This window comes from Lycium barbarum, chromosome 12 (genome assembly GCF_019175385.1).
Source record: "Lycium barbarum isolate Lr01 chromosome 12, ASM1917538v2, whole genome shotgun sequence".
Classification (NCBI taxonomy): Eukaryota; Viridiplantae; Streptophyta; class Magnoliopsida; order Solanales; family Solanaceae; genus Lycium; species Lycium barbarum.
In genome coordinates this window covers 98,872,319-98,887,376 of record NC_083348.1, presented here as the reverse complement: position 1 = coordinate 98,887,376, position 15,058 = coordinate 98,872,319, and the positions used below count along the sequence as shown (strand labels likewise).

At 32.9% G+C, this 15,058-nt stretch overlaps 1 protein-coding gene and 2 long non-coding RNA genes across 3 annotated transcripts; 2 read left to right on the top strand and 1 right to left on the bottom strand.

Moving 5' to 3' along the window:
• Window positions 1-44: 44 nt before the first annotated feature.
• LOC132624717 (uncharacterized) lies at window positions 45-3,335 on the top strand. The gene is made up of 5 exons (XM_060339453.1): window positions 45-84; window positions 592-735; window positions 1,107-1,162; window positions 2,291-2,348; window positions 2,804-3,335. The coding sequence occupies exons 1-5, from the start codon at window positions 45-47 to the stop codon at window positions 2,974-2,976; spliced, it is 471 nt and encodes a 156-aa protein (XP_060195436.1). The 3' UTR covers window positions 2,977-3,335.
• Window positions 3,336-8,197: 4,862 nt separating this feature from the next.
• Window positions 8,198-9,975, top strand: LOC132625079 (uncharacterized). The gene is made up of 2 exons (XR_009576632.1): window positions 8,198-9,420; window positions 9,644-9,975. It is a non-coding gene; the product is annotated as an uncharacterized LOC132625079 (long non-coding RNA).
• Window positions 9,976-11,184: 1,209 nt separating this feature from the next.
• On the bottom strand, window positions 11,185-13,007 carry LOC132625080 (uncharacterized). Its single transcript, XR_009576633.1, has 3 exons — window positions 12,888-13,007; window positions 12,695-12,800; window positions 11,185-11,726 (listed from the first exon to the last, which is right to left on the bottom strand). It is a non-coding gene; the product is annotated as an uncharacterized LOC132625080 (long non-coding RNA).
• Window positions 13,008-15,058: the final 2,051 nt, after the last annotated feature.

Sequence of the window (15,058 nt, the reverse complement as noted above, 5' to 3'; positions counted from 1 at the left end):
AGTTGTAGCTGTGGATGTAGATGGACATACGATATACATAGGAAATGGGTCTGGCGATCTTGCTTCTTTTGATATACGCCACTGGTAAACTATTGTCGCACCATAGTGATTGCTGTTTATGTTGTCATCAAAGTAACTCACATATTTATATCTCTGCCATGCAAGTTAATAGTACTTTATTGCCTTTAACTAAAAAGTAAGTAATACTATATTATTGAGAAAGAGTACATTAAAAAGGGAAACAGATCCTTAAAACTAGTATTCAGATTTTTCCAAATATTGAGGATATTGCTATAAAAAGTTGTGATTGTGCATGTTGTTTTCCACATTTTTCAGTATCCAAGTGTGTTCTGTCATTTGGTTCTGGCACAGAACGGATAGCGTTTATGATAGTAAGGAAAATGTTTTATGTGACAAACAGAAATCATCAATTTATTATTATTGTGTTTCCTCTATGCTAATAAGGTTTTATGTTTATCTTAGCCACTGTACTTTGCGTTTATTTTGGCTGACTTGATGCAAGCTCATCATGTGTAAGAATGTGTGATTTGGTTTATGAATTTGCTCTCATGTTGTGATTCACATGTCTAGGCTCATTTAATTCACATATTGTGGGTCTCACAGTTGAGTGTATCCTCCTTTTAGGGAAACTTTTGGGATCCTTCTTGGGGAAATGTTCTGGAAGTATAAAATCCATAGTCAGGCATCCAGAGCTCCCAGTTATAGCCTCATGTGGTGAGTATATGAAATCGCTGTTAGCTTCTTTATAGTACAATGTACTTTGTCCACGGCAATTTGATCTGGATATATATATATATATATATATATATATATATATATATATATATATATATATATATATTTCCTATATTAATGGAAGCTGCTGCCTGGGGACACGAATATTGTCCTATTTTTATGTTGGCTCCAGATTTTCTGTATACAAGATATGATCTCATAATAGAAAATCTTAAGCTTGTGAAACCTCATCTCTCACATTGTTTAAGAGCTGGAGCTCTGGAACACAGTCTCTTTACAGAAGTGCTATTGTCTTTCTTCAAGTTTTATTGCTCATAGTTACTTACTTGACCAAAAATACTCTTGACTAGGTTTGGACAGCTATTTACGCATTTGGGATGTCAAGTCAAGGCAACTTCTGTCTGCGGTATGTTTTTTATTTGTTTCATAGCTTTTTGAGAATTGAGTGGACAATTTAATATTACAGCTCCTGTGTCCTCAGAAAGTCGACTTTCAGTCTTTAAGCACTCACTTCCATTGGATTCACTTACCATTGTTCTACTTTGAAGTTGGTAAAATTAATGTTTGTTGAGTTAACAGTCTAATTCAACAAAGTCACGCTGAGTACTAAACTGTGTTGTAATGTCCCCAAGACCTACATGCTCTGTCTATTAAAGGGATAATTGGTGACATTTCTACAGGAGAGGTTTTTACTTGAGGTAGAAACCCTTCTTTCTGGGTTTTATCTTTTTCTTTTCTTGCCCCTTTGGTGAAGATAATAGTTTGTTAAAAATAAAGTATATGGGTTTCCTAGACATAGTCCTACCTAGTGGCGGAGCTAGGATTTTCACCAAGGGGATTCAACAAATATAAAGAAATAAACATATGAAGAGGCCAAGCGGATTCAACATCTACAATATATGTATATAAAATAATTTTATCCTTGCGCCCTCCTAGCTCCGCCCCTGGTCCGTGCTGATAATATTTTTGGGTTCGGATCTTATGCTTCAACACACTGCTATGTCTTCCCTCTTACATGTTACAAAGTAGTTAACTGGTTAGCTCAAAAGAGATTCAAGGTTAACATGTTCTGATTACCCATCATTGACACCGTGCAGCAATTCAGATCCAAGGGTGTACGGTGCCATGAATTTTCATAAGCATGCATATATGCAGAAATACTACAAAAGCGAGAATTTGGATGAGTATTCCTTGAAAATTTAAAAGCAACGTCGTTGGCTGTTAATAACGCAGAATGAAATGACTTATTGTCCATGGTTACAAAACCTTGGGATTGATCTGAGACAGTAACAAAAATCTCCACCCATATCAAAAGCACAGCCTGTCCGAAGCCCGGATAAAGAGTAGGGTTCCGGACCTTCCGGTAGATTGACGGCCAGTTTAAAAATAGTTAACTGTGTACAGAGGATTCATGTAGCCAACCTGAACTAATTTGGGATGAGGCGTAATTAATGAATGATGAATGTGTATCTGTTATTTATCTTAAATCAGTAGAAGAGAAGATTCTCAAGTACAAGCTGGTATGTGGTTGCAGGTTTTCTTGAAGCAGCATCTTAGCAGTGTTGTTTTTGATTCAAAATTTTCTGCCAGAGGTGAGCTTTTCTTTGTACAACTCCTAGCTTTTACATGGTAAATATTTTGCTTCTGACACATGGCGTTTAAATTCTTGTATACAATCCGTTACTTCAAATCCTTTTTGAATTTAGATGGGAACTTATCAGGAAAACTAAAGACAAAAAAATTCTCATTTTTTTATATATATTCCACCATATGGGTGCTTGGAATGAGCATACTTGGAGTTCTTTGGTCGATTTTGTGCACCACTCCTCTTTTTGCCTTTAAAAATTTTCGGTTGATTTTGTCAACAACTATTGAACTCTTGATTGTATTCATCTTTGTCAGTCTAATAGACTAACAATCAGCCAGACTATGCCCTACCTAATTTTGTTCTGTTCCACCTTCCCGCCTTCTCGTTGTTAGCCATTTCTTTTCTATAAGATCTAATTTGACTATCCTAACAAGTAGAGGTGTCATTATTCTTGTACAGAAATTCAGGTACCTCCTCAGCAACAAGATACAGATGAAACATTAGAGATGGAAGAAGAGGAAGTGAAGCCTGTTAAAAGGAAGAAGGCATCAAAAGAACACAGTGGAAGCAAGAAAGTGAAGACCAAGAAAAAGAGTAAAAGGTCAAAAGCAGACAATAGCGATGCTGCATAATAATTTTGATTCCTGGAATCCTTTTATTCTCGATCACATGTTAACTTCGCCAGTTCAACTAAAGGGCACCATACCATACACACCAGAACGCGGTGATAAGTAGTGTGAATTCAATGACTTGGCTGCATTTGTATGTGCAAGCAGACGAAGAACTTGAGTAATTGAATGCATTGTTTGCTAAATATCAGCTAGCCAGTTGGAAGCCAAGTTCCAGTTTTTTTTTTTTTTTTGAGGCAAGCCTGATCATCTTGTTTAGTCTCTGTAATGCTAGATTATGTGGATAAGCAAATTTTGTGGATTTCAATTTCCAGAGGCACTTTGGAAGAGTTTTTCATTATGCATACAACTGAGTTGGTTTATAGGTGGCTTTGGTATATGCTGGATTTAAGTTAAGCACAAATCTTATGAGGTAAAAACCATATTTTCAAAAGGGGAAAATTAGCATAACCACAGTGTCATCACTGGGTCTAGCTTCTTTCAGATGATTGTTTTAAAAAAGTTGAAATTTGCAAGGGCCTATCTTTCTTTATCTTTTTAATTACCTTTTTAACCAATTATTTCAGGAGTTATCAATTTTTCGTATTACGTCTACATTGGAAATGAGGTTCTTTTGGAGTCCGGAGGCTAAATGGCATTAAAATGTTCAAAATAAACCAAATGGGGTTTTGGTATATCGTTGATGGGGCAATGTAATACCCCCAAAAAAATTTCTACTTGTTAGAGTAATAACCAAAAGAAAAAAATATATTGTAAAACGTGGACTAGTTCACGTTTTACAAAATATGTTTTTTGTAAAACGTTGGCCAGATTTAGAGTCCGCAACTTAAGTGACCCAAAAAGTGAGTCCGGGTATCAAAATAACTCGTTAAAAAAAATAACCAAGCTACCCTTTGCGCACTAATTTAGTGCACAATATAACCAAACTGCAATATAGGTTATATTTTTTTATAGGTTATATTTTTTTCCAATAATTTTAAAGTTGGGAAATTTTACGTTTTTTTCATACTTTAACAAAAGATTAGTCATGTTTCAAAATTCTGAAATATCAATATTTTATATAGAACTTAATATATTTTTTTGCGGACAATAAAGTCGGCCCATTACATCAAGTATACCTAAACGTTTGGATCGTCATTTTAAGGGTTGTAAATATCCCCCAAGTAAGTTTTGTTTGTTTGAATGTTGTTATCTTTAGGTTTAAGTGTTTTATTTTATAAGGTTTTGATTTAAGTGTTTTATTATTTAGTCAAGGCATTACTTTATTTCAAATGTACAAATAAAAATATTATATTAAAAAATAATTCATCCAATACGAGAGGTACAAAATAATTCATTACAATAAAAAAATAATACCAAAATATTTAAAATAATACGTCAAGTACGAGAGACTCTTCTACTACGAGACGTACTTGCACCACCACGGTCTCATAGGCTACACCTTATCATGTCCCTCCACCAAGGTTCGATCCCTAGTGGTTGAGGTAAAAAAGTAGTTAAATAGCTAGACCCAACAAGCCAAGTTGGCATTTAAGCAACATGTAGACACTTTTTATGTTTTATAGTGTCCACTAATGCTATTTATTTTGTTTTCTCATATTGAATTTCCAACATTGAAATTGACATTCAAAACTTCATCACCACGGGATTTCCATCTTGAAATCTACTTTTTATCATCTGATTTTTACTAAGGAAGAATGAAAATGATGCACCAATTTTTGGGAAAAATTCAAATTGAATGAGATAATGGGCGTTTTTTGGATCTCGGAAAAATATCCAAAATAAAAAAAATCTCATAAAGCGAACAACCGAGCACAAAGTTATAACCGTTTAAAATTTCATCAATTTAAAACTATTTTTTCTCCCTCTACTCCTTAAAATAAAATTGCCTTGACTAAAGTAAAACACTTATACCTAACGATAACAACTCACCAAACAAAACTTACTTCGGGGCACTTTACAACCCCTAGAATGACGTACCAAACGTTTAGGTCTACTTGATATATTGAGCCTACATTATTGTTCGTAGAAAAAGATATCAGGTTCTATATACAATATTAATATTCTGGAAATACCGTGGTAATGAAGTTTTGAATGTCAATTTCAATGTTGGAAATTCAATTTGAGAAAACAAGACAAATAGCATTAGTGAACACTATAAAACATAAAAAGTGTCTACATATTGCTTAAACCTAAAGATAACAACATTCAAACAAACAAAACTTACTTCGGGACACTTTACAACCCCTAAAACGACGATCCAAACATTTAGGTATACTTGATGTAATGAGCCGACATTATTGTCAGCAAAAAAAGATATCAAGTTCTATATAAAATATTCATATTTCAGAGTTTTGAAACATCATTAATCTTTAGTCAAAGTATGAAAAAAATGTGAAATTTCCAAACTTTAAAATTGTTGGGGAAAAAAAACCCTATATTGCGCACTAATTTAGTGCGCAAATGGTAGTTTGGTTACATTTTTTTAATGGGTTATTTTGGTACCCGGACCACTTTTTGAATCATTTAAGTTGCGGACTCTAAATCTGGCCAACGTTTTACAAAATATGATTTTTGTAAAACGTGGACCACGTTTTACAATTTTTTTTTTATATTACTCTGACAAGTTGATTTTTTTTTTTTGGGGGTATAACGTTGCCCCATCCACGATATATCCTTTTTGGTATATCGTGGAAAGGACAATCCCATTTGATTTATTTTGGGCATTTTAATGCCATTTAGGCTCCGGACTCTGTTATTTTGTGTTGGTATTTTTCCTTATGAAGAATATTCTAAGAGATTGATTTCAAATTGAAAAAAATTGATTCAGCTTAAAGGAAACAATAAAGATAGAGAAACAAAAATAAAAGATGAAACGAAGTTGGATACGATTCTTAAGATTGTATTTTCGCCAAATTCTAACGTGAAGGAAAAAAATAGCCATTACCGCTTTTTCCTTGTCACTTTCAGTCAATGCAACCAAAATTTCCTAACGAGAGCAACACAATCGATTAGTGGAGATAAAATTACGTGAATTATTTTTATTTTTAACAATCTCCTTTTCTTCTCTCTATTTTCAGAAAAAAACGAGAACAAAAATCAACTGAAGAATTTTCTAAAAGAAGATCTTTAATTGAAAAGTTGGTTACCGCCTAGAAGACATACATAATAATAACAAGGATAACTTACATAAACAGCTACCTTTTAATAGCTTCTAACAATTTATAGCTATTTTTTCTATATTTACAAATCGTAGCTAATTTTTGTTGTATTCGGTTGTATTTCGCGTTTTTGAAATACAGGGAAATACACGGAAATACAAAATTAGGCAGATTACTCCATTCCAAACTTTTAGAAATACTTCCAAATACAGAAAAATATACACTGGAATGCAATGAAATATGGTTGATTGTTTAAGAAATATAAAATTGTAGTATGTGTATATACAATGGAATATAATGAAATATATCAGAAACTGTTTCATAAGTTAGAAATACAACGAAATATACTGAAATTTACTGAAACAGCACACTGAAATATACTAAAACGTTTTATCAAACACTTGGTGAGTATGAAGCTCCACAACTCTCATCGGAGGTGGAGTATGCGTTGGATTCATGCTGGAGGGCGGTAGAATAGCGTCGTTATCAATGAGAGAGGAGATTCAACAATTATTAACGAAAAACATAGAGCAATTTGATCAAAAGAGCAGTTTAATGGTGGACGGGCGTTGGAATTTGAGAGCATGTTGATGCACTGCACTTTCTTCGCCTTCACTACTATCCTTACAGTAGAAATCTCATGGCCGGTGAACCACCGCTGCCGCCGCGGAGAAGAAGTGGCAGTGTCGGAAAAGTAAGGAACAAACCAAACAAAATCAGTTTTGTAACCAGCAGGAAATAAACACCCAAAACAATATCTAAAATCGAGTTGTTTCCACCCAATAAAAATCACTGCCGTCACCTCCTTTTTCGACGGCGAACAAAGCAAGTAGATCTGGAAATCTTTTGAAATAAGATGAAGATGGGAAGAGTAAAAATGAGAAAAAAGTCATCGTCGCCATCGTCACCTCCAATCGTAGCCGCCTGTAATGTTGGAGTCCATGGCTTTTTCTTAGATCTGGATTTGGTGTATTTTCCGATGATCTGCATTTGGGGTAAAAATTGAAAATATCTCATCAACACTTTTATATTTCTCTGGGACCACGACTAATTAGCTTTTGTTCAACGCTGATCGAAATCTTCTGTGTTTGGAGAGGGAACGGAGAGAGAGAAAGAGAAGGGTGAGGGAGAAATAGATTTGAGAGGTGAGAGAAAATCAATTTAAAAGAGAAACTTGTGAAATACAGGACACTAGTTGTGATGTGTAAATTAAGAAAATATTTTAGTTATGAATAATAAATAAAATAAAAGGTAGTTACTATTCATAAATAGGTCTTAGAAGTAGCTATGACTAAGTAAAAAATCCTAAATGCTTTCAAGGGAGTGATCCAATATTAGAATAGTTGGAAGTAAAATATGTGTGAAAATAGGTGGTATTGTACGCATTGGTGGAGTCGTGGAAGTGGGTGCAAACTCACGCTAACGTGTTTAAAAAAGAGAATAACAAAAAGGAGAAGTATGGCATGAGATCGGACAGAATTTTGACCGAAATCTTACATATAATAATATAGGGCAAATAAAATATTAATATTAATATTAAATAAAAAAAATAATTGGGAAAATATTAATGACCGTTCAATTTTGAACCAAATTGTAAACCAACCAACCATCCAACCAACCAATAGTTGTATATGGAAAAATAAATAAAATTAGAAAAAAAGAAGCGATTCTCTTGAAAAGTCCACCACATCACATGCTATAAAGACGCTTTCTTCTTCCTCCTTGTTATATTTTGAAGCCACCATAATTTTCTAAGGAAACCTATATTGCCTTTCTCCTCTACATTCAGAAAAGAAAAAAACCAGTTCAAAGAAAAATGGCATCATTTAATGAGGCACCACCAGGAAACGAAAAAGCAGGAGAGAAGATCTTCAAGACTAAATGTGCTCAATGCATATTTAGTCTTAAGCGCCAGCCCCACCATGCCTTCCACCTGGTTGTTCCATGTCGTTGCAGAATGTATTATATTACTTATATGATAGTGTATTTTGTGGTATTGTATTGTACTGTACTATATTCTTTTGATGAATACAAAGATCTTATTGCTTCTCGTCGTTACACAATGCCACACATATAACAATTCGATCACACCCAATCTGTCGTTACATCAAATTGGACTTTTCATCATTATTTCATCGTTACATAATGCTTACAATGTAATAAAATTTAGTAAAAATCAAAACAAACACTGTATTTAAACTAACAACACAATACAATAGGTAACAACCATCCAAAGAAGCTATTAGTATTTTGACAACACTGAGTTTAAGATCTCGCTTTAAAGGAAAAGTTTTTGTCACAGCTAAATTAGTGATTGCTCTATGAACTTAGATTAAGATTTTGTTTGTCCAAAAAGAAACAGATAGAATAAATTCAAATAGCACTCCAGGTATTGTTTAACGTGTTGTCTCTATGTAATGTTTTCTTGGATTTCTGATTATAGCTTAGTTAGATGTTTAACAATCATTTAATTATGATTTACTTGATTCAGGAATTTATGAGTTGAACACTTTATGGTACTTGTGATGATTATTTTGCTCCAATTGTGACTCATTTAATTGTGTGGAAAAATAACTGGCTAGAAATTGTTGCTTGTTCAGTTTATCTGCTAAATAGTTTCATATTTTTGAAGTGAATAATGCCATATCTTTTGCTCTTAACTCAAAACTAGGTTGCTCTTAATGGCTAACTTACCGATGGTTTGTTGAAGGGAAAACTAGATTGCTCAGTGTTCTTTGTTGTCACTATGGAATTAGTTTAGAAATGATTGCAAATTCCAAACCAAGATTTTTTTAAGCTTATTTTAATGATACTCATTTTGCAGAATACCAGTATAATGATGTTCATTGTATTACTTTTGTGTTCATCATTCTTTTTTGATGGTTGACAAATGATTCGTAGGAGGGGGTGGTATTATAGTTATTCCATCCCACTTCTTCTATACGTAAGATAGTCCTTTCCCCTTCTTTGATTTTGTTGCCAATGTTTTCTCAAATCTCGTAATCTCTTGGTACTTCCTTAAAAGGGTCCATGTTGACAATTATCTTTTCATATCTTTTCTAGGTGATGGGTGTCTGGCAGATGTGTAATTCTTTTCTTTAGAATTGTTTTACGAGTTGTGCTGTAACTTACAACGGTGTCTATTTTAACAGGACCTAATTTGAATGGACTTTTTGGAAGGCAGTTCGGAACTACTGCTGGTTACTCCTACTCTGCTGCCAATAAGAACATGGCCGTGAATTGGGGAGAAAACACTTTGTATGATTATCTGCTCAACCCCAAGAAGGTGCGATTGGCATTTTCATTATGTTAGATATTTTGTGTTTATCATCGAGATATAAGGTTATTTGATGGCTCGACCATGCTGCATAATTTTTTTGAATCCTCCCTTGTGGGAATTGCATGGAAGTATACATATTGTAGTTCCCTTTGCTTTTCTACTATCTTATATTTCCTTTCAAGAAAATCTGCATGTTCTTTATATGCAATGCTGTTGATTGTTTCTACAGTACATACCTGGAACAAAGATGGTTTTCCCCGGATTGAAGAAGCCACATGAGCGCGCTGACCTCATTGCCTACCTGAAATCTGCTACTGCATGAGGAACCATTGACACACATTTTCCATTTTGTAGTCTGATAGGTGGCATGTTTTGCTATGCGGAAGAAGATAAACCATTGATTTAACAAATAAATAAATAATAAGTAGACCTCTTATGGTCTGACTCATTTGTTTCCCAGAAAACTGGGTCATAGTAAATTTTTTTGTTACCTGTTGGAGAAGAGGTAAAAAACTCTTGGCAGACAAGGCCAACTTTAATATCATAATTCTCTCAAGATTATGTTTTGGTGGTGTGCTGCTTTTCTTGGTCCTTTCTCTTCTTTTATTCTACGCAAATTTAAAAGTAAAATTTGATCCATTAGAGAGAAATATGTTTCTCCATAACCAGTAAGCAGGTATATACATTGATTGTCTGTCGTTACAAGTAAAAAAAAAACGCAAAAAAAAGTGGACTCTGGATGAAAGAACGTTGTTCTAGTTCATTGAGTTCCTTGGGCATAACCACAATCTGTTTTTCGGACATAATATATTCTCCATTAGGATAATGTACCTGAATACTTGGATAGTTGTAACACTTACTAGGTGGGATATTTGGATACCGGGTGAAGTTAGGCTAAGGCAAGGATCAACGTATAAAATTAAGGTCAGAGAGAACTCTTTTAGCTTAATAATGAAGGTTAGGGTCGATCAGAAATCTTACCTCTTACATGAGCGTCTTATTTGAAGTTGAGAATTTCTCTTTTGAAGTGACTTTGTGAGTCTCGTCTTTAGCCTAAGCGAGCCTTTTTTATTTTTCTGAATAGATAAGTGTATTATAGATATTGAATCAAGGAGGAGTTGTCAAATGTATTTACAAACTAGAAAAGTGCATCCCTTTCTATACTTAAAGGAATTCTATCAGTTCTATTAATGTACCAGTGACATTTGGGCCTCTGATAAGCTAGACTCAAGTTACATTAGAATTTATATTTGCAACTCGTTTTTTTTTTTATTGTTTTTTTCTTTCTACTCTTGCTTTTTTATGTTGTTTTTGTATCATATCAGTTGTAAAGGTAGTTAGATAATTTTTCAATATTTCTAGGATATTTGATTATATAAAAGTTTTTGTAAGTTAAAAAAACAACATTTTTTTTAGAGTATATAGACTTCCTTTTTATTTGAAACAAATTAACGCATGCAAGTTAGATTTTAACTTGATATTTTTTATTAAACTTATATTGGCTAACCCCTCTTTTGGAAGAAAAAATAATTATGATATTCAAGTAATATAAGAAATATTTAATGCTACAGATTGTTGTATGATGACATCAATGAAGTTCACTTATAAATAAAGATAGCATTTAAAATTAAATAATTAAAAGTCTTGATACAACGAAATACTTTAAATGTTTCTTCAATTACACCATACAAAAAGGAAAAGGAAAGTTAATGAAATTATTTGTTTTTCTTACTTTAATCTTTCATTTTCTTTAAAAATATTGTAGTTTGTTTTTCTTAATGAACTATTGTAATTTCTTAAACGTGTATGTAGTTTTAGTATTTCATGTTTATCTAACCATTTGTCCTTAATTATGTAAAACGTTGATTATCTCATCTTTTGTAAAGCATTTCAATGTCCAAAAAATGTGAAAAATGATTACTCTCGTTTTCAATTATTTATTATATTATTATTATTACTAGTATACATATTCGCGCGATGCGCGGATAATATAAATAATAATAACTAAAAAATATTATGCGTGACCAAAAAAAAAAAAAAAGAAAAAAAAAGACAATGCCGTATGGAAACTTCAAGTTCATCCCAAAAAGTACAAGAAATTTAAGCACAATCTTTAGTACTCTATGCAAGTGAATGGCTTGATTTTATCACACATAAGAAAAGCAAATACTCTTTAGAACATCACGAACAAATTTTGTCTTTTGCAACTCCATACTTCCTCTTCAATCGGAATCTAAGAAGTTGTGATTGGATTCCACTTTTCACACCAACTTTCATGAACTTTTTGGCTTTCTCTGCCATGGCTCTTTAGCCTAAAATTTCAGTCCAATCAATGAATTAATGTAATCATCAAACACCTAGAAACATTTGTCCAACAAATGAATTCATGTAATCATCAAAGGCCAAACTACGTCAGGTTTCTTTTAATAGCAAGTGTTACTTGTTTTGGGATAAAATGTAGTTAGAAGTGAATATAATACTTAAAAGTGTTTCCAACAATTGTGACTGCAGACCGGAACGAATAATAACAAAGAAATTATACAAACAACCCAAAAAACGTCAAGAAAATGCAAATTAGTACAAACAGTATGTGTCATTCAAACATTTACTTGTTGAAAAAACATTCATATCACGATCAACATCCTTTTATTACATGGGACTATTCTTGAAAAAACGCTCTTTAAAGCCAGAAAACTGATCTGAAATGAACATAAGCGAGAGTAAACAAAAACAAGGTACTGTGTCAAATCTAATACTGATCTATAGTTAGATAATGCAAAAGTTATCTATATTTAGAAATCAAGTAAATGTAAGTACGGAACCATCATCTATTTTATGAAATTAAGAAATTAAATTTTTGGATGTTTGTTATTTTCTGACATGTTTGTCTACGGTGAAATCGACGCAACACAGTCAATCAAAAGATTCCAACCAAATTAAATCTTCTGAATCCATAGACATATGCGTCCCAAAATCATAAACCCAAAGAAGTTTGCTGCATAGTCATGATTAAACAGAAAGAGGGCAACAATTGAGAAGAAAAAAGAGGAAGAATACTCAGATCTCAATTTCCAGAAGAATAGTCAGATCCCAGTTTCCTCTGCAATTCAGGTTAACCAAAAACTAAATCCTTTTTCATTATTTCTTCAAAATCGTAACTTTCCAATATAATTAAATTTGAATGACTCCGCGAAATTGCCAGCTTGTGAGGCCCTTGATAGATAGTGAATGCTGGATTGAGACCAAAAGAAAAGAAAAAAATGAGAAACCAATCTAATACCTTGATCATTTCTAGCAGTGAAAAATACCTTCCCTGTCAAGCATTCAGCTAGTCGCATACGGAGGCTTTGATTTCCCCTTGGGACTACCTTTTTTGTATTAACCACCTTCACAATAAGATGAAATTAGAAACATATCCATGAACTAATCATAAAAGAATTTGTATAGTACAAAAATTTCAAAATAAACCGAACAATTGGACTCCTTAGTTTGTGTTGGACTCCTTAGTTTGTGTTGGATATGGATAAGAGAACGTGGTTAGAAAATATAGTTTGAATTTTTTTATGTATTACAGAGGGTTTTCAGAAGATAACTGTCTCATTCCTATATTTTCGCCCCATAATGCACGAACAACAACTTAATTAAGACTTAATTTTTTAACTGTTGCATTTTTTTTTATATTTTGATTTTTATGATGGTGACTCTTGTCATCCTATCCTTCTTTTGCCTCTTCTATTCTATATAGATATCGAAGATAGATTATGATTTGGAGAGCTAACAATATTTCTTCAATTACTTTTTTCAAACAATTTTAACTATACATGAAAAATAATTTTTAATTAATAATTAAGCATGTACTAAGGTAGAAAGGGAATGTCACAATAACATTTTTACTTGTGTATAATAAATTTTATAGAAAAAAAAAAGATAATTTGAAACAAGTTTAATAATCATTTACACATAAAAGAAAGACTATAAACTTTTGGATCAATTTGAAATTGGGTTGAATTAATAGATCTTTTGTGGTGTCACTATCAGCTTTCCACATCATTCCTCCTCCTAACATTTAATTAGCCCATATACTTATTCAAATTTATCAAAATGGGTGAGAGCTTACAAGGTATTAGGGTAAAATGGAAAAAACATTTCATGTGAGGACTACAAAATTTTGAAATCCTTTCTTATAATAGTAGTAATTAGTATCATTAACATAGTTCTGTTTATACAAAAAATAAACAGTTCATTTTGATATTCCCAATACGCACTCCTTTGTTCTTAAAGCATCTAGCATTACTCTCCCTCTAGATTGTCCACCATTTACAACAAACAACGACAACAACATACCCAGTGTAATATATGTGGGATCTGAGAAGGGTGAGATGTACGCAGACTTTATCTCTATCTTTGCGGGGTAGAAAGTTATTTATGAGGAACCCTCGGCTCAAAGTAGCAAAGAAGAAAACAACAACAAAATAGCAAGTGTACAAAACAAGTGCAACAACAGATATCAATACACATTAGCGAAAAAAAGAAACTATGTGATACCTAAAAGTACGACAATACTAAAAGTACCACAACACTCAACTAACTACTAACCTTCTACCTTAATCCTTGACCTCCTTTCCTCCCTATCTAAGGTCACGTCCTTAGTCAACTGGAGCTGTGTCATGTCCTGTCTAATCACCTCCCCCAAGTTCTTCTTCAGTCTACCTCTACTTCTCCTAGCTCCTACTATAGCCAACTGTGACAGTTCACATTTTTTGCGGGCGGGGTTAGCGTTCGGAAAAAGCTACTTCGAAATCGTTGGTGCTCTTTCGGACTTTGTTTTAAAAGAGTCGCCACCTAATTTTTAGGAAATTAGGAAACCCAGTTTTGAAGGGTTTATTCATACGCCGTGAAAAATCCTTCTTAATCTAAAGTTGTAGGTAAGAATTCTGGCGATCCCCTAGGGAAGGTGTTAGGCACCCTAGTATTAAGGATTCGTACTATACGGTTGACCTTCGAATTCCAATGTGTGAGTATTTGCATGAACTGTTTACTTAGTGTTTATTTCCCGCAAAAGCCTGTCATGTTGCATATCATTTTTGAAAAGAATTGAATATATTCCCTTTACATATAGGGTATTTAGGTTCCGATTTATAATATCCATGTATAATTAGTTCCTTTTATATATAAGGATAACAGTTTTTATATAGAAAAGGATAAAAAGTTTATTTATTTTTTATAGTTTGGATGAATAGGTTTTATTCATGCTTTGCTCACACGTGGACTGGGTTAATCCGTTTAATACATTTCTAAAACATCCTTACCTAAAAAAAATTATAATCATGGGCATAAAAATTGGACCCTTTTTTGATTTTACAAGAAAGGGATTCTTGATATTTTTTGCACGTTTTATCCTTAAGAAAATGAATTGAATTTATGGTCCAATAACTTATGCATATATTCCCCTTTTAAAAATGTGCACGCTATATATATACTTATTTTTTATTTTAAATAAAGTCTCAGATTTATTTCAAGAGCAAAATTTTGACTTTGAAGTCCATTTGGTTTTTAGGCCCTAAAACACCTTACTTCATTTATTTAAAACGTAAGCCTTAGCCTAGAATTTTTCTAACCAAAGATTTAAAAGAATCAGATGGGC

What these genes read in the sequence shown, in the direction of transcription:
- LOC132624717 (XM_060339453.1), top strand. Translation starts at nt 45, where the DNA reads ATGGGTCTGGCGATCTTGCTTCTTTTGATATACGCCACTG. An exon ending in CAAGGCAACTTCTGTCTGCG is followed by an intron (nt 1,163 to 2,290) that starts GTATGTTTTTTA and finishes ATGTGGTTGCAG; the next exon opens with GTTTTCTTGAAGCAGCATCT. An exon ending in TTCAAAATTTTCTGCCAGAG is followed by an intron (nt 2,349 to 2,803) that starts GTGAGCTTTTCT and finishes ATTCTTGTACAG; the next exon opens with AAATTCAGGTACCTCCTCAG.